Below are 20,139 nucleotides of genomic sequence, written 5' to 3' on the forward strand. Positions count from 1 at the left end.
CTCAGGTGGGGTAGATGCAATTAACAAACCACATGACCTTTCAGCTGAGATTTTCAGAAGAGTGTCAAAGCTTTTGGGACCAATGGGCTCTCGGAGCAGCTACCTGGGATCGGACTTCACACATGTCCCTGAAAAACTAGAAGGAGAACTACAAGGAGGTCTTTGTACCTCCTGTGGCTGGGATGGGAAGGATACGTTGACTTCTGTCAGCTCCAGAGAACCCAGTGAACCCCTACCCTTTACAGGGGAGAAATAATGAGCAAAATTTCTTGGGTTTATTGCCAGGTCAAGATTTGACAAGTTGAAGTCACATGTTACTGCAAATAGCTAAACATGTAGAAGACTTGGATGTTCATGTTTAAATTATTCATGTGTCTATAGATATCTAGTCCTTATATTTGTATTTCTTATTCTAGTGCACTATTGCCCCTGCATTTATTGCACATTGATTCTGAAGGATACCAGTAAATGTTTCATTTGTATTCTTTTTTTCCCCCCTCATTTAAATTAGTATGAGCTCCTCGTCTGCTGTTAAAATGTAAGAGATCAGAAATGGTGCTTGAATAAACATTATAGTATTTCATGTAATGCCCTGGCAGTCTCAGGTATTCAGCACCATCCAGTGTTCCTTCTACTTGACAGATTTTCAAAAGCTGGCTTCTGTATTTCACACCTGCAAACTACAGCAAAATTTAGTAGGAAGCGCTCTGTGTCTGCAATTAATTCTGAATGCAGAAGTGAAATCTGGCCCTATGCATCAAAGGGCTTGGAGGCCATTTCTCTGATTATTTGCTCAGCTGACTGTGTTTGATCAGAGCTGATGTCCTCAGTGGTCTGGTGAGACTGACATACTTATAGGAATCTGACTGCATTACTAATTGCAGTCACATTGCAGAATAAATAAGTCTGAGTTTTTCCCTCCCTTTTTTTTTGGTGCCTTTCACCATTAAAATAGCAAAATGAGCATTGGTTGATTCCCTGTGATCCATCTGGAATAATTACATTTACATTTAAGTTCTGTGGGAACAAGGCTCTGATTTATATTTCAAGAGTACTTACCTAGTTGTATTGAGGCCTTTTTCATTTTGTGGCCTGCAACCTCCTGGGACCAACTGCATCCCAGATAATTGTCAGTCTCAGATCTTACACTCATATTACGGTTTCCTTGTCCCTTGCAGATCAAGATTTTCTGGAAAAGTTTTGTTGAAATCCTTCATGCAATTACATCCAGTTTTTCCTCAACTCTTTTTTACTTCTCATGGAATTTCCTTTCCCTTGAACTCTGTTTATAGTGGATACACATTGCTTCGATTTCATGCCTATTTTCTATATAGCCTGATGACGTTAAAATAAAAAAAAAAAATAAAGCATAAAAAGTGCAGAGGGCTTACCAGAACAAATGTTTGATAATAGAACTGGTTCATGCCCAGAGTACAATATGACTAAGCTGTGGGACTAATCGTTTGATTAAGACACTCAAAATTAAGTTCCTGACTCTGTATATTTTATTGGGATACACATAACACTGCTGTAGCTGGCAGTTCCTTTTGAAAATATTTGGAGGTATCTGCATTTTTCACACCTTGTAGATCTATTAATAATAATGTTAGTGCCGGTTTCATAATACTGTGGGAAGAAGAAGGCAGGTGAAAAAGGAGCACCAAGCAACAGCAGAGACCATGGTCACCACCCTACTAACAGGTCTGGGAGTGGCAAGTGAAGAAACAGTACACAGCGTAAGAATATGAGTAAATATCCACAACAGGAATAGGAGTAAATATCCACAAAGGTAACTGAAAGAGCAGAGGTTTTAAGAGGACCTGAATTGGTATGAAGCGCCTCTAGATGTCACTGCAACATTGTAAAGTGTAGGTAAGAGAAGGCTACAAAGCTGAAGTTATGTCTTGTGTGCTCCAATTCCTGGTTACTGTCTCAGTCAGCCCATAATAAATTGTTGCATCATTAAAAAAGCCGTTACCAGATGTTGATTAACAGCAAGAAACTTTTTGATATCTGTCATTAAGACTGTTACCGAAGATTTTACTAGAATATTAAATATTCCGAGCTTTGGTTTAACCTGGATTTTAACGGCAAAAGCTAGTGCAGGGCAACAGCTCATTTCTGGATGTTTCTTTCTTTTAGTCTCTGAGGTTCAGTCCTGATTTTTTCTGGGCTGTTTTTATGCCAACACTGATGCTGATCATAACTGAGATAATTTCTCTTGCTTTACACTGGTACCAATTCAATCAGCTTGGTAGTGATTATAATAAGGACCGTCATTTATAGGAAATGTGTGAATTACAACACAGAGTATTTGTATTTGACCCCAAAAAATCAGGTTGCAATTTCATGAGGACCAATACCATATGTAAACCTGTATACATTGACTAATATGTCAATTGCCTTTTCCACAGGTCATCAAAGAAAAGTTACATTTGAATGAAACAGAAACAAAAGAAAAGAAGCCACCAGATTCAACAGGTTGGACTATTTTTTCTCTGATTGGTTTCTAGTTCCTAAGAAATAGCACAAAACTAGCCATTATGTTCCTGAGCAGCTCCAATGAAGCTTGTTTGAGTTACATGTGTGCTCAACAGCATGGGTGAAAATTGTTGAAGCGACATCAATCTACTTTTCACATGCCTGTGCACAGGGTCTCAAACTCAAGGTCAAAAAAGTGCTTTGCTTGAGAAGTTCATTAACCTTGACTTGGCTGACAATAATTTTGAGTGACAAAAACATTTTCTAGTGCTGTGTGTCAAAGGAAGCATTTGTGACCCATGACATCTCTGTTTTGAATAAGTAGTCTGCTCTTGCTTAGGAGACACTTGAACTGACCTCGACAGTGGAAGAGAAAAGCAAATGCCTAGTTCCAAATGCAACTAAATTTATGCTAAGTGTGCAGCCCTACTTTAATGTTGTTACTGACTATCAGAAAACCACTGACAGATTCCTTTGTAATCTCTTCACTTACAGAGGGGGCCATCCAGAAGAGCCAGTCCTGCTCTCAAGAAGAAGAAGTTGATAAGCTCAATGAGGAAAATGCCAAGAGGGAAAGTTCTGTTCTGCTTGAAGTGGATCCTCCCAGATTTCATACTGAAGGATCAGAGAAGGAAGAAGAAAGTTTGGCTTTCGAAAGTTATTATGAACATAGGAGAAACTCTGTTCAGGAAGAACAGAATATAGAAGTATATAGGAGAAATTCTGTTCAGGAAGAACAGAGTATAGAAGAATATAGGAGAAACTCTGTTCAGGAGTCATTGGCTCCAGCAAAACAGCAGGAAAAAGATGCTGTTGATGATGCTTGTCAAAGGCTAACTGTGCAAGAGGTAGAGAGCGAGCCCCCAACAGATGAGGAGAGGAAGGAGGAACATCAGGTGCCTGGAGATGAACAACAAGAGGAGAGGGAGAATGAAGGGGTGGGAAATGCTGATAAGAGTGAAAAAAGTGTTGAGGAACCACCAGCTCCTTCCCAAAAGGAAGATGAGGCAGAACAAAGCCATGACCAAGAGGCACCAGAGGGAAGGTAATACTGCACAGCCTGAAGCTTATACTGCACATTCTTAAGAGACCCATGCTTTAGAAAAATGTGTCATTCAAGTTTCAAGTCAAAGTGGCTGGTTAATATAAATATTGTTGAAAATTTAGCCCAGTGCAGAAGTGAAAAATATGTTTATCTATCTGAGTGAAATTATACTCTTAAAACAGACAGTCAAACAATCTACCATACATGGAATTAGCAGTGTGCTTTGGTTGTTTGCTTGGGTAATATTAAGAACATGGGTATTATGTTATGCTATTCTTTATCTCTGAGGAGAATGCTGCCATTTTTCAGTTTATATACTGCAGTGTCTTACAACATATGAGCAAAATAAGGTTAGATTAGACCATTGGGAATTAGACCATTGCCAACTGGGAATTAACTTACTGCAAAATGTAGTAACTTAAGGGATAATATAACAATGTCAAACTTGAAACTTGGCCCAGACAATTAAACTGATAAATTTATTAACTGTAATTCTTTCTTTGCTACATTGTATGTAGCCCTTCAGGGATAAACAGGTTTAAGCTCTCAGGAACCTATATGAACATAGTTAAATTCCAATACTCTCCCCTTGTTTTAAAGGTGAGATTGATAGCCAAATGTTAAGTTTAGAAGATCTCAGGTGAGAATTTCAGTAATTGAGAAATATTTTGCTGACGTGATTAATTTAGGGGCCATTTTTATTTCTCAAAGTGAATATTAAACCAGTTTATTTTACACCATAAAACAAAATAACGTAATGTTATTTGAATGCAATGTATGTGTAGGCATTTTTCACCTGTGTTTCTAAATTTGCTCTGCTTTAAGTGTATCCTGCACTAATGCCATGTTTTGTCCTTGCAGGTGTAAAAGCTGCGAAAAAGGTACAGGAAATTATAGTTCAATACTGAGCAGATCTGCCAATTTGAGCATAGCAGTAGCAGTAAGCATTGAGTGAATGATGAAGGTCTAATCAAAGATGATAACAAAAAGAGCAGGATAGTTGCAGAAAGTGCTGATGACATATTTAAAACTATAAAAAGCTCCTAAAGGAAGTATCTTAAAGGCAAAACATTTAATTCCATGGATATTAAGGTGATGAACAGAGAGAGATATCTGTAGAGGAGAATTATTTTGTGATTGTAATTGGTAGGGGAGAAAGATGTGCATGGTAGCTCTGGCAGGAAACGGTTGTTCATGGACCATGTCCTAAGCTGATGAGAAATAACACAGTTCTGCTTGCTTCCATCCTAGAGGGTTCTGTTCTGTCAGAAATTATACACAATTAATTTGCTTCTGCCACAACTACTCCACTAATACTATCCTCTCTCCCTCTTCTTTTAACAAACGAGCTAAGACTCCGAACTATAAAGTGGAGGGAGAAATTATATCATGCGTGAAAAATTGGTTGACCTGTGGAAGTGCTGAAACTGTGTGTTAGCAGGGAATCTGCAGTGCTCTGGTTGTAGCCTGAAAAACCAGCTTGCTTATATTTGTACCATTGTAGTGTGAAGTGAGAACAACTACGCCTATAAAGAAATACAGACTTTTGTGTGGAAGCCTGAGTGATGCTGTTGAACAGTCAGATAAATGGTGCTCAGGCACCAAACTCTGAAGCGTGCTCACCACGCTGAGGCAGAGATTTCTAATATTAGATCTCTGGCTTGAGAATTTCAGTGCCTATCCCTGTATGTGAAATTGTGGCACATGAGGAGGGGGCCTGAAAGATTTGAAGCTATTTGTGTGTGCATGTGCATGCATAGGACTCAGAATGAATTTCTTTGCTTTGGAAATGGGGGGAATGTGTGGAAGGGAAACATTTGTTACATGTTTGTGCTAGGTTTGTGAAGCAGGAAACAGGAGATAGTGTACTAAAACTTTAAAATTTATAAACTGTCCTGAGCTCTGGCAAATTGTTAGGGATGGTATTAAGGTTAGAGTGTCTCTGCTGGAACATCTTTGATCTGTAATAGGAGGTCATTCTTGAATAGGGAGAAATCCCCTCTGGTTTTCAGGAAAAGAAAAATAGAAATTCTGTCGCTGGGAACGTCTTGAAGGCAAAAACTTACGTAGTTTTAAAAAACAGACTGACCTCTTTAAAAGAACATTTCCTTGCCCAAAGTTGGGTAGTGGTTTGGAGCTGAGCTTTTATAAAGACATTTTCTTCTGTCACTTACATTCTGGAGCCCTTGGAATTTGTGTTGTTAGAGTCAAATTCTGCCTTAGGGTAGAGGTTTTCTTGGCATTTTGTGGGTCTTGGTAAGACACAAAGACCCATACTTATGGTTGTGCAATTCAAACTCTGCAGAATCCCAAGTAGGTGGCAAACTTCCAGAAGCCCCAGATTTTCACAATTCCTTGACCGTGAACTAACTTCCTGACCATGTAAGTTATTAATACTGTCAAAAAAAAAATCTAGGTACACAGCTGGTGTCCAGGAAAAATGGACATTCACTGTGAATAAGGACAATCTACTGCTACATTAATGACCAAAGTGTTCCTGCCAGCTACATGCTGTCATGGGGTTTTTTGTTTGTGTTTTTGATCCTTTTCACTGGAGTAATGGATGGTTTTAAAATTGCTCAACAAGCCTCACACAAAAAGGAGCTGGCATTCCAAACCAGAGAGCTCATGTGGAAACGCTGGGGCTGTAGCCCTCCCAAAGAGTTGAAGAAGTATTTGTCACCTTGGTCAGCCAAAGGTCACTCTTGGGAATATCAATCAAATGAAAAACAACGTGGGTATGAAATTGAAGTCGCAACAGCCTGCAAAAAGTCCAAATTAGGCATGGAGGGCTGGTCTCCAGCAGGGATTTTGACATCAGGATGGCAGAAAGGTCCAGCATGTGGAGGTCCAGACAATAACACCAGAGACTTGCTGAAACTCTGTAGCTGCTGCAGTGTGATGTTGGGAACACATCCCTTCTCCGTGCCCCTCCTTACCTTTTATCTGTCATCCTTTTTTAAGGACAAAAATTCCTCAGAGCACCGTGTGTCAGTTACCATGTGTTCTACCATACCAGATCCGGAGCCATACTGGAAACCCTAAATGCTATCTACCAGGGCAAAACTTCCCCATGTGCATAAGCTCTAAAAGTGATCTTTAAAGGTGATGACCACACTGCAGAAAAAGACAAGTTGCGTCAATCAGTAGAGAAGAGGATTCTTCACTGTGAATGGCAAAAACTGGGAAATAGCCTTTCTTAGCTGGGTCTGGAGGAGAGTTCAGTTTCTTTTCCTACCCCACTGGAGAGTTACAGTTCATGCTCACCTATTAACAGTACCTGAGGAGGAAAAGAATATTTAAAAAAATCAGAGATAAGGGTGAGTTGCTGAGGCCCTTTGTGGGCACGAAGCTACACTGATACAGCCTAGTGGTCCTACTGTTGTGCAGAATATGATAACTTAATAAAGGAGTCCTTGTCTTAGTGTAGCTCCCAAACAACAACCTTTTTTCTGAGCCAGAGTTTCTGAAATAAACCCCTTCTTAAATAACAGGGAAAGACTTATCTATAAAGGTTGCAGTAAGTGTATTCAGTTCTTAAATGAACTTATCTGGGCAAAAAAGGAAATAAAATATGAGACAGACAAGCACTGCATGTGACCACTCATATGCTATCTGTCTGTTTTTATTTTTGTAGATGATATTCCTACTCCACCAGCACCATTTGATCACCGGATTGTCTCAGCCAAAAGGGTGGGGATCAACAATTATTATAATGTCAATGAGGACGAAATTCTGGGAGGGTAAGTCAGACAAAGCAAATCAACTTGGAAAGCAAGGCATAAATTTACACCGAAGCAGCTTGGGAGGTGAATGGAGGCAACATGCCCCACTAGATCCAAAGTCATGGAAGTCTTTATAGAGGGATGAAAAGAGGAGGCTGATTTTAGTGTGAGTGAATTTTGGCTAACTATTTGGCACCAGCAGACTTGGCCTGTGTTTGATATTGTTCTAGGTCAGCAAGATGCCCTCAGGGTTTATGACAGGGCTCCTAAGATGCTGTAATACTTTACCTCACATTACAGCCAGCAGGACATAGAGACATGTTGTAGTCTTCTTTCTCTCAGTGGGTCTCATCCCCGAAAACACATGAATTTTCAGATAGATTAGCAGGTTAATCTGGCAGGCCATGTAATTCCTTGATCTCTCATGCTGACGTTGTTTAGGATAGAGGGATATTGTAATTTGTGATGGCAGCATGCTCTTGGGTAAGGCTTTGATTCTTCATGGAATCACAACCCTCCCATGGAGGAGAATGATGCGATGGAGAGAGGCAGATTGTGCATGAGTCGTTATCCTTAGAGTATGTTGACTGCTCTGGGATTAGTCATTGCATGTTATGAGGTGAGTATAGTGAATCATATAAGTGCGATATACCAGATAGAACATTGTGTGACTTTTGGTGTGCCTAAATAAATAGTAGCAAGTATAATCTACACAACAAAATAGCAACAACAGAGCAATTGAAATGCAATCAAGAAGGGAGAGGATAATTTATGTTGTTTATATTGCAGTTTACATTCAGAGTTGACACCAGTACCACTGGATGATGTTTTTTTCCTCCTCCTTTTCTCTAGAGGGCGATTTGGGCAAGTGCACAAATGTGAAGAGAAAGCAACAGGTCTCAAGCTAGCAGCCAAAATTATAAAAGCAAAAGGTCCAAAACAGAAGGTTGGTAGAGTGTGATATTAGACTTTTGTTCCCAAAGGGATCCCAACCTGTTCTTCAGCAACACAACAGACCATGACCAAGTGTCTCACGAGCCATGACACTCATAGGACCTGCTGGATTAGCATTGACTCTAGTGCTATTTCCCTTCTCCTTCAAAGCTTCTATTAACTCTTTTTTTTTTCTTTCTGCTGTTAATCCTATTAGCATTTTTTTTAATAGTAAAAACATTTGTCAGGCCCGAGACATAGCATATTGCCTCCAAATGCACGGTAGCCTTTGCTGCAATGACTTGATGTCACTGTGGGGGATGCTGATAACAGGCATGATCTGTGCTCCTGAAATCAACACAAATACAGATGAGAGTAATTAATCTGGCCTGTTTTGCAAACCTCCTGGCCATCTGTGGCTTGCTTTCTCATATCATGATGCATATCATCGTTTGTGTGACAGCAGTGTCATTAATGGTATTCAGGAGTGGGATTTGTCTCAGCTAACTGAGGTTCCTAAGGTATAGCTGTGGCCAAGCTGATCAGAAAGAATCCCTTTGTAGTCAATGGAGAGAGACTGACACCATCACAGAATGATTCATCCCATCCTAAACTGCATGTCTAAAATAGTTGGGCTGAATGGAGGTACCATTCTCTCTCCTCTGATTACAAAGTTAGGTTTTGAGGACTGTCCTGGACTTTTCTTAGCCTGATTTTGTACACCTACGGCTGTTTGAACCAAGCCATTTTCTGCCTCTCTTTTTTCTTTACATCCCTGTGAACCCACCACTTGTCCAAGTGGACTCTCTTCTTCCTTTTCCACCAAATAGTTATTACTGAAGCAGTCCCCCACTCAAGCTCTGAGTTCAGTCTAGTAACTCCTATAGCCTTGATATCTCCCACTGCAGGAGCAATCAAAGGAAAGCCCTGTGTTTGGTTGCCACAAGCGAATACATGAGGATAATGTACGTTTGCTTCAAACTATGTCCTGTTTCATGTAACTTTCTTAGAAAAAAGGCATCTGAAGCAATACTTACGACTCTTTACAGGATGAAGTTAAAAACGAAATCAATGTCATGAACCAGCTGAATCACGTGAACCTCATCCAACTATATGATGCCTTTGAATCTAAAAATGACATTGTACTTGTCATGGAATAGTAAGTGTGTTTTCTTTCCCTTTCTGTCTTTACCACTTTTACTAGAATTGTCAATTTCCTTCTTGCTTTCTCCTGAAATAGAAATAGAGCTTCTTACAGGAAAGAACATGTGAAATATGTATTCAAAAACAACAGGGGAAAAAACGGGAATTTAAGAGAAAAATTTTCCCATCAGCCATTTATGCATTTTTTCCAGTGATGTGCCACATTACTGGTGCTGTAAAGCCACTGCTCCATTTCAAGAAAGACCAGTGTTATATATCTTCTCTTTGGTTTATAATTTTATTTTGTGTCAGCTAAGAAACAAACTTCTCAGAATATCTCCAGTTCTGGGAGGCAAATGAAGACATCTTACACCGAAGAGGAGCCAGATGTAGGTGTTGTGCCTAATCCTTATACTCAGTGCCTAAAAGGATAATCCTGATTTTTATGCTGGTTTATAAGGCTAATTAGGCACAAAATAATTGCCTTAAATTTAAGAACCCAGATTTGGGAAAATTCAGATCAAGGTACAAGCTTATATTGTAGACCCATCTTACTGCACTTGACTGTCAATGATGAAAATAGTCAGCAGTGTAAATTCTGTATTAATCTAACTGCATGGGATTGGATTTGGACTTGGTCACTGCTTTATTGTCTTTCTCTCCTCAGTGTGGAAGGAGGAGAGTTATTTGACCGAATTATTGATGAAAACTACAATTTGACAGAGATGGATACTATCTCATTCATAAAACAGATCTGCAAGGGAATTCAGTACATGCACCAAATGTACATTCTTCATTTGGATCTCAAGGTAGAGTATTACGACGTATATTTTGTGCAATGACAAATGTGGAAATTCTTATTCTTAATGGTAGACCATATAGCTTAGCAGATTCCCATGGCAGAAACAACAGAGGGCCTTATTCTACTTTCCTTATACCAATGCATATTTACTTTACCACATTGAGATCAGTTAAATTACTACAGGACTAAGTAAATTAGATGAGAATTCTGCTCATTTGTCATCAAGCCTCATAGTGCTTGAATTTTCCACAGGCTGATTTTACAGAAAGCCAGCAACTGAGTACAAATACCTTACTGTTTTCAATTTTGACATTTGAATCTCAAAATATTGTGCAAATATTATTTAATTAGCAATTATCCCAATTTTTTACTATGCAGAAATCAAGACATGAGTGAGTGGAACTAAATTCAAGGGTCATTCAGGATCAGCATAAACCCTGCACAAGTTTCTGAAGACTAAACTAAACTGCTGTAGTCATGAAAAAATAGCCAGATTGAGGGAAAGTGCATTAAAAAGTACTTGCTAAAATGAAAGAACTAAAAATAGTCAGTGGCTAATGTAACAAATACAGTATGTCTGTGTTGGATTAGTCAATAACTGCCAGTGTAGTTGAAAGCCCAGAGAAAGGTGGCAGATCCTCTACTGCGTACTCAGTTAAATCTTCTGCTTAGTTATATGAACTACTTGACTATATACACAAAAAGTCTCCTCACTTCTTTTCAAAAACAAATCCACCGGTTGCACATCCTTACTCTGGTTGGCTGCAAATGGTTAACTATCACCCCTAAGAAAACTTTTGTTGTTATTTTTCATTAAATTGTATATTTAAGCTGGCTTTCTCCCTTAGCACAAGTTTTTTATTGAATAATAGAATTGTTTCTTACCTCTATTTAGTGCAGGAATAAAATGGGATGATGGCTTTAGTTTTATGACTGTCTATAAACTTCCTAGTGATCCCTGAGCTTTACAACAAAGCAAAAAGAAACAAAAAGTGCACAAGATGGTTTTCTCTTTGGTGAGATTTTTATTATGGCTGCTGTTCTTGGCTTGTAATGACTGAGTTAATATAGTACATCCTTAATGTTGTTAGCATATATATTGTTGCAGTGGTTAAGCAAATGAGCAGATGCTTGTTGGGACCTGCTTCAGTAGCTGATCAGTGACCAGACTCACTTTTCTCTTTATAAACATCCAGTTACCTAGAAACCTGTCAAACAGAAGTTCACACGGTTCTTTGGGACACATTAATTATGATCTTGGAGATGGCACAGTTTTAATATGAGGTCGAACTGCTGACAAAAAGATACATATACAGTCCAAGAAATTAATCCCAGAGACCTTTTTTCATGTGCTCACCAGCTACAGCTTCTCCCTTCTGTTTTGCTTGTTCATAGATTGCTGTCAGTAACAAATGAGTTTGGGAAAGAAAGCTTGAAATGGAAAGAAAATAATCTTGACCGTAATCATCCAGGACTTCAGAAACTATGGACATATGGTGTTTAAAAGTCCTAATGTAAAATGAATTAGTAATGGTGACAAAGGTTAACTAATGTTTTAAGTGTTAAGGGCTGTTTTGTTTCAAAGAGGACTCACTGAGCAATAAGACAGAGTAGCTATAAAAGTGCTGGCAATGAATATGAGACTGTATTTTAGGTATTTACGTTTCAAAGACAATTGGCCAAATCCTGTTCTCAGTCCCTTCTGTATGAATTTGCAGTAATTCTTGGAAGTTAAAGGATTCCTGCCAGGAAAGTGAAGAGTAGCATTTGGCCCTAAAGAAATCCAGAGGGATTTAACCTGTGAATCCTATCTTTTGCTAAAATGTCTGAGAAAAGCATAAAGCTGATGTGACTAGCTTAATATATTAATGTTCAATCTGACAGAACATCTGTGAACTCAGAAATGTAAAGCTGTAAGATAAATTTCAAAGCCCAACAAATTCTATTTTTTTAAAATCAGTATCAGCAGTGACAGCATTCTGAAACCCCTCTTTGGAAGTCTGCTTTCCCTGTCCCCCTCACCCTAATGTGTTCTTTATCTGAACTGCTGCCTTATGTCAAGTTGAAAAGCCATGGAGAGGAAAAAGCAGTTGCAAAGCACAGAATGCACAGCTCCAATGGCTGCGTGACAGCAAGAGGGCTACCCATGCAGAGAAATCTGAACAAGGAGGAAAGCAAAAGATGCTTAGAAGATATTTACTCTGCTTTTGGTGTTTTTCTGCCTACAGTTTGCTAAAAGCCCAGTTTTTCATAGTCATTAAAGTGCATTTTTTTCTTTTGTTTCTCTTGGCAGCCTGAGAATATCCTGTGTGTGAACCGAGAGGCAAATCAAATAAAAATTATTGATTTTGGATTGGCAAGAAGGTACATGCATGTGTTTTCACTAATCTTGAATGGATTAGGAAACAATGGAAAAAATATTGCATCTCTACAGTTATGTATTTCATTAATAATGGCCTTCTACTGTTGTTAGGACAAATTAATTTTTTATTTTAACAAGGGATATCTTTTAATATGCAATGTTTGGAGCTGAGTGGAAAACATTTGTTCTGAAGCCTTTTTCAGATATATGGTTGAAAGAGGGTTGATTCTGACTAAGTAGGCATAAAAGTATCTTGGAACAGCTAAAATGGACAAAACCAGTAGTATGTCTTGTCTAGTCTCTTGTCTGCAATATTAAGAGATTCTTCAAAAGAGAGTGTAACATACCATCAAGGGCTGTTACAATATATCCCATGCTATATCACTTTCTAGTTTAATTAGGTGCCATAACCTCAGTGAAGGATTTACTGGTTAAAAATTTCATGCCTGTGATATGGAGAAGTCCCAAAAGGATGGTAAAAGCTGCTCTGAGAAGTCCTTGAAATATGAATTTCTTCCTTTTTATAGCAGTTTCATTTTGCCCTAGTATGATATAAAGCTTGCAAACTGTTTTCATTCGATATATGGGTATACTTCTTTTTACTTTGTGCTGTTGTCTGTCCTTGTTTTCCTACTGAATTTCCTTCCAGAATTCCTTTAATAAGACCTGTAATTGATGTTCCCATTTCCTAGATATAAACCCAGAGAAAAGCTTCGAGTTAACTTTGGGACTCCAGAATTTCTTGCTCCTGAAGTTGTGAATTATGAGTTTGTCTCTTTTCCTACAGACATGTGGAGTTTAGGAGTCATTGCTTATATGCTGTAAGTAGGATTCAGTATCTGCTTTGTAAGCTGTTTCTAGGTTGAACTGTGTAAGTCACCCAAGTTTGCTGCTATACTGGCAGATTGAAAAAATCTGAACTCAAGATAGGAAATGTAGACTTCTTTCCAAATTCCATATTGAGCAATCTCTCTTCTTTTCCAATTGCCATGAGCTTTTCTTCTTTGTTTCATTGCATATCCCTCATGAGTGTTTGAGCATCACACTTCCAGAATAACGTAAACTGCTTGGTAAATTCCGTGTGGGTAGTGCAAGAGTGGTCAGAGGTCTGGAAAATATGACCTACCATGAAAGACAGTAATGACTGGTTTATTAGAGAAGAAGGGTAATTATTTAAACATGTAAATAGATGAAAAATGGGAATGATCTGGGGACCTTCTTAGACAATAACGTTTTGCAACATAGGCCAGCAGGGACAGAACAATCATAGGTAGCACACTTGAGGTCATGTACAGGAAGGGGAAAGACAGGAGGACTGAACGTATTTCTTTTAACTTCAGCCTCAGTGGATTGTCTCCTTTTTTGGGTGATGATGACAACGAGACCCTCAACAATATCCTGGCCTGTAACTGGGATTTTGAAGAAGAGGAATTTCGAAATGTTTCTGACGAGGCCAAAGATTTCATCTCAAAGCTTCTCATCAAGGAAAAATGGTATATAATCCCTATAACTTTGAAACGCGTGTTCCATGCCATCATGACACAGCTGTGTCATTTGTGCTGCTCCATTGCAGAACTAATATGACTTAAGTTTTTTATGTCCATGTAGAATATTATAATGCCACTTCATTGGTGTTGTTCATTGTATCCATAAAATGCTCTGAAGTTACCTGAATATATTTTTTCTGTGAAACAAAACTTAATTCACGGATTAGCTGCCATCTGGCATAGTGTTCTGTAATGACAGCATTGCATGATGGCAGAACACGTGACCTGTAGCGGATAATTGCTGAACTGTAAGATTCTGGGGAAAACTTTTAATAGCATTCTGTTTTTCCTTTAGCTGGAGATTAAGTGCAACTGCTGCCTTAAAACACCCATGGCTGACAGACCACCAGCTCCACTACAGACTCCAGGTCCTTAAATTTAGATATCCTTGTGCATCTGCTGTTGCCCTCTTGTGTTGCCACATCACTATTTGCTTTGACATTTTCCTTAACTTTCTCTGAGTCTTTGTTGCTGATTCATTTCTTGCCATTGTGAGGTACATGTGCTCACTTGCTTTTTTTTTAGCTGTTCCAATTTGCATGCTCACACTTGCTCATCAGTTCTTGCACATCTGGGAAGAAATATAAGATCATGCAAAGCTGTGTGTTGCTGAGTGGATCTATTTCTTAGCAAAATAAGAGTATTTACAAAATGAACACTGAATTACCATATGAAAAGGATTTTCCAGCTGGGGATGATTCTTATTCCTGCTTTGAAGATCCTTTTAGGCTCTCCTGAAGTCCCATATGAGTCTGATTTCATCCTATCTCTTCCCAAGGGATACCTTTCCCAACAGAGCTTGGAATTTCACCTTGTGCATCTCTTAGTACTTAAGAGCCTTCTTGCCCTTCAGATGTAGCCAGCTTCGTGGGCAGCACAAAAAAATAAGTTGTTTGTTCAAGCGAACAATTCAGTTGGTTTGAGTTGGAGGATCAACAAGATTTTAAATCACTTTGGTTATTCCCATGTTAGGTAGTCAGTAATTTTTCTGGAGATTTATGCTGTTGGTGACCTTGCTGTTGGCTGTTTCTGTGAGTCCACTCTGTGGTTCAGTGGTTTGCAAGGGGATAATTTTAATCAGGTTTCAGAATTTTTACAGCATTTGAAGTGCAATATTCACTTCCTCCTTTGCAGGCAAAGCACATCGATGTTAAATAAAATGACTGCTATGTTGCTGAGGATGTATTTGTCAAGGTGCCTTTTGATATACAGCTATCATTAAGAATCAATAGATCATATGGCTAATTTGCAAAATAATGTTATTAAAGTAAGAGCAAAGATTGTGATGATAATCAGGCAGTGGTAGCTCTGCTGATGAGGTGGTGTGGGTTCTGGGCAGGATGGACTGAATAGTGCCTTGACAGCTCTGTCCTTGCAACATATTCCTGTTATACAGAGTAAGGATAACCAGAATTACTATAAAACAGAATATAATAACATAAGAATATTCTAATTGTCATTGAAATTTTGTTTTCTTTATAATCTCCCAAAACAGTAATGCCTGTGAGATTACTAGAAGATTTATAAGTGTGTGTGCACAGTAAAAATAGGAGAGTTTGTCACAGATAATATCTCTTCAGAGATATCCTCCTCAGATATCCTATGAAACTCATAGCATACAATTTGTCTCCTTTAGCTGGGCTCCAGAGAAGCTCTGATTTCTGCAATATGGGGAACAGACAGTCTTTTCCAAATGCTGCAAGAACACAAGCTGGGCTGTGTTGCTTCCCATCACCAATTTTTTTCTCAGGGAAACCCTACCCTAATACAAACCTTCCAACTCATGTTGTCCTTTGTATCTTCTCCCCTAGTATTTTTTATTCGTATTTCTTGTGCTTTGCAAGATAGCTTCACTAAACATCTGATGTTGCAGTGTTTTTCTGCCATTACCTTAACTAGAGGTAAGATGTGGCTGATCTTCAATTAATGCTCTAATAATGGTATCTTTCTTTTTTTTTGTTGTCATTTTTCTTTTCCCTTAGAAAAAGGCTAAAGGTCACTGTGTGTCTCAAGCACCCCTGGCTCAATAACCTTTCTGAAAGAGCTGCCAAACAGAAGGTTTGTTTCAGGTCCCAAGTGTTTCTTCAGATGTAAGTGCTGTAGCCCCTGCAGAAGGGATCAGTGGGCAGTCAACAACCTTGCGTAGTCCAAAGTACAGGGTCGAAACTGTATTCACCACCACCATCCCTGCTTCTGTCTGGAAATCATTCAAAATGTAAACTGGCCCTATCACTTATACCAAGTAACAGTAATGTGCAAAAAAATTAATGTGCATGAAGCAATATGTGCTGCAAACCCTGACCATTTTAGAAGGAATGGTTATGCTCCTGCTGGCTCTCATGGGGCAGGATTTCACCCAATAATTTTTCAGTGTTGAAAGCTTTCAGGTTTTCATGCTGTGGTTAGAAGTATAGTTTAAAAAGGGTAGAAATATGAAAAGTAATAACTTTTTAGCAGAGGCACGGGCCAGACCCTCAGGGCAGCTCCACTAACTGTAACAAAATCAAAGCAAGGTGTCCCCTAAAAGAGGCTGCTCCACACTTCTGAGGACCCACTTCTGACAGGGCACTTATCTTCTGTTTTAGCAACCCAAACAATTTTGACAGAGCATCTCTCTCTCTGTCCTTTTTTCCTGGCTCCTTGTCTTTGCCCTTTCATTAACAAACACTTCATTAGTGGTTCTCAGACTGGCTTGGTTGCCTCCCCCCGGGGATCAGGGCGTCTCAAGTCTGCTCTCATGTTCTGTCTCTGGTTTTTGACCAAAGCGTATTCACTCAGCCATTTTAAAATCAGGCTACCTCAGGTGGTGCAGTATCTCCATAAACCAAAACACCAATTCCCACAGCCACTTTCACCAACCACCACAGAAGTTGGTGCTTCTGTTGAAGGACCATGGGAACCACTCAGAGGTTCTGGAGGCCATCTCTGGGCAAAATGTAGTGTAGGGTCAAGATGTGAATTAGACTGAGAACACACACATACACTGTAAAACCACTTCCTTTTAGTAGTGCGTCATGATTAACAACAGGATGCCAAAATAAAAGTATTCTACCTTTCACCACAAGCAAGTTTTTGATGGTGCCATTATCTATCATCTGCTTGGTAGGCAAGTGAGGTGTTGGGGTTTTTTGCAACAAGTTTTGTCCAGAAACATGTGAAAAAGAGTGTATTGTGAGAGGCTGGAAATTTTTTTCTGTTTTGACTAAGTAAGATTAGAACAGATTTTATACAGTGCAGTGTAGTAACACAGAAGTTAATGATCTTTAAATCTCAGGGACTTGAAGCTGCTTTTCCATCATACAGTGGAGGCCAGTAAGGACTAAGGTGTCATGATTATATCCTACTTGCTCTCTGAAGTCATGTGACTTCCTGATATGGTAGTATCTGAGCATCAACTTCTGTAGTGGAAATCCAGTGGGAATTAATATCTCTTTGTGATTCTCAGTGTTTGTCCTCACTTCACTGGTGCTGACACAGATTGCATGAAGGTTTGGTTGGCTCACCTGTGTGCTTCTACATAGTAGTTTTCTAAACAAGTTTCCCTGACCTGTTGTAAGACTAGTGTTTTTATATGTATTTCCCATTTCAAGACACTACCTTGTGTCAACAAGCACAGCAATAAAATGGCGAAAATTCTCCTTCTCTAATGCAGGAAGCACTGTATTGCACAATTTTCTATTACAACCAAAGTCAACTCTGAGATAAATTGACAGTCCAAAAGCGGTCGAAATTATTTTCAAATAAACTTTTAATAGCTTTGTAACATAGTAACCTACCCATGATCTAACTTGCAGGAAAATCTGGTTTTGGCTTTAGCGGTGTTATTTCCTCTGTGTGTGTTTTTCTTTTTGGAGTTTATTTGAGCTTACTTAATGAGTGGATCTAAAATCATAGCAGTTTTTAAAGAATAGTCATAGCATATTTTTAAAGAATCCCTTTAGCTATTTTTGTCAGGCAAGTTGTATAGTTACCACATTTAACCCAAAATAATGTACTCAAGTGCCAGTTGATTTAGACCTGGCATTATAAATGCTTGCAGTGGTAACACAAATAAATGGAGAGGTTTGCAGCATGCCTTTTCATGCTGTGATCTGTATGACAAGAGAGGCAAAAAAGCAGAGTAGCTGCATTTCAAGAGAGACCTCCAGGATCAATTATCCACTTAACAAAAGGGCCTTGTCTTTATAATGTTGTATAAAAGATTTCACAAAAAAGTGGCTGCAAGAACCCTTTGTAAGCTTCAGTGCTGCTTACTTTTCTTTATGCAAAAAGAAACCACCATGTGGTTGTTCTAGAACACTTAACCAAATAAAAAAATACACTGCTGAATTAACTGGATTCTTGTTTTATGTATTTTGCAGAAAAGCTGCTGTGTGGTTGCTGCTGCTAAGAGATTTGAAAATATCAGCAGTCTTGGTGCTTTACCCCCCTGCCATGACTGAGACTTCTCCTAAATGGACCAACAGCACTTTTAGTTGCAGGACAGCAACTAAAGGACAACAAGTCCCAGAATTGAGGAGCTGCTTCTTCTCTATTCAGCTGTTGAAAGAAGGAAAATATTTCTCCAGGTTGTAGGAAGGTGTTTCTTCTGGAGCAGCATGTTCTCCATGTCTTGGAGTGCTACATTAGCTTGGTTTCATGAACTTTTCTCTATCTAGTCTTATATCCTCATTTACCTATCAAAGGCTTCTTGACGTCCAAATTATCATGGAAAATTAACTGTTCCTCATCTCAGCCCAGAGGAAAGTCTGTCACTATGTTATATCTGTAGCCAAGGTTGATTTGAAACCAGAGTCAAATAATTTTGGGGGAAAAAATTGCAGCAAATTTAAAGCTGCCTTATGTAGAAGATTTGAAGTTTGTTTTTCCTATCACATTAAAATGAGTTAAGGATTAGCTCAACCATAGTTAAAGTCATGTAAATGTAACACCAGTGGAAGTGAGAAATGAGGCTTTCCTTGCATGTAGGTGAATTTGCTGCATCTGTGATATGGTATATTTCAGGATTTTTTAACCTGATGAATTACTGCTTGCTTTAAATACACTTGGATTAATTAAACAAGAAACAGAACAAGGCACTATTCATTTGTACCCATGTAAACTCTGTTCTCCAATATGCAAGTAGAATTCAGAGTTATTTTAACAGCAGTGATTTTATAGCAACTAATCTGTTTAATGCTAATATGACTGATTAGGACCATTGGCAAAGAGGAGACTCAGTGCTTTGCCCATTATAATCTCTGAGTATAGGCCCAAATGAAAATCCACTGTTTTTCTGAAGTGTTCTTATCTTGCTTCCAAGCCTTTCTGACTCTTAACTAGGTAAAAAACTGGGACTCAGAACTGCTGAATTCTTTACCTGAGATTGTTTGAATGTGGCACATCATTAAGTGAATCTGAGCCTTAGTTTCCTAGTCCCGAGGTTAAAATAATGAGACTTATTCCCTGCTCTATATGGCTTTCTTACTGATTGGTTTCAGAACTACATGAATGAAAATGATAGTGAGTATTTTATTCAATGATGCTGATATATTGTGGTGCCTTTAGATTTTTTTTGTTTAACCCAATTCTAATCAAGCTACATATTAACATAGCTATATCTATATATTTATCTCTATATTTCATAGGTTTATATATTTAAATTCTCTCTTTTTTAAAAGGGGATCAACATAAAGACAAAACAGTATTATTCATCACCACCCAATGATTGGTTTTCACACCTTTGTCCTTTCTGGATAGCATTCATATTGAAATAAAAGGGGCCCATTAGTGGGACATAGTGGCCATCACGTTCTCTACAGCCAGTTCTATCCAATGTTTTAAAGCCATTGTAGTAGATCTCTTTAGACTCTTCCTATAAATGAATAGGGCTTCTTATAGCTGTGAAATCTGACAAATGCTGATGTGTTGTACTAGTGGTTGCAAATGCATGAGACCCATTACTACTATCACACACTGACACACCATGTAACTTTTATACAATGTAGAGCACTGCCACCTTCAAGTCCTCATCTGCATCCTCATCTTAACTAAAGTAAGCTTTGACAGGGAGAAATTGGAGTTTATTTGGGAAAAGACTGAATAGTCTCAAAGCAAAAAAA

At 38.6% G+C, this 20,139-nt stretch overlaps 1 protein-coding gene across 1 annotated transcript in view; it reads left to right on the top strand.

Moving 5' to 3' along the window:
* Positions 1-19,597, top strand: part of MYLK4 (myosin light chain kinase family member 4) — a 61,381-nt gene extending 41,784 nt beyond the window's left edge. The window contains exons 3-15 of the mRNA XM_039386554.1: positions 2,415-2,481; positions 2,977-3,526; positions 4,388-4,407; positions 7,164-7,269; positions 8,104-8,197; positions 9,234-9,343; positions 9,995-10,136; positions 12,423-12,493; positions 13,184-13,312; positions 13,832-13,984; positions 14,334-14,406; positions 16,021-16,096; positions 18,400-19,597. Coding sequence (XP_039242488.1) covers positions 2,415-2,481; positions 2,977-3,526; positions 4,388-4,407; positions 7,164-7,269; positions 8,104-8,197; positions 9,234-9,343; positions 9,995-10,136; positions 12,423-12,493; positions 13,184-13,312; positions 13,832-13,984; positions 14,334-14,406; positions 16,021-16,068 — 1,563 coding nt within the window. The 3' untranslated portion in view covers positions 16,069-16,096; positions 18,400-19,597. The remainder of the gene's footprint in view (positions 1-2,414; positions 2,482-2,976; positions 3,527-4,387; positions 4,408-7,163; positions 7,270-8,103; positions 8,198-9,233; positions 9,344-9,994; positions 10,137-12,422; positions 12,494-13,183; positions 13,313-13,831; positions 13,985-14,333; positions 14,407-16,020; positions 16,097-18,399) is intronic.
* The last annotated feature ends 542 nt before the right edge of the window (positions 19,598-20,139 follow it).

The sequence above is a fragment of the Pipra filicauda genome, unplaced genomic scaffold (assembly GCF_003945595.2).
Source record: "Pipra filicauda isolate LSUMZ 115617 unplaced genomic scaffold, ASM394559v2 scaffold48_size3843733_pilon, whole genome shotgun sequence".
Classification (NCBI taxonomy): Eukaryota; Metazoa; Chordata; class Aves; order Passeriformes; family Pipridae; genus Pipra; species Pipra filicauda.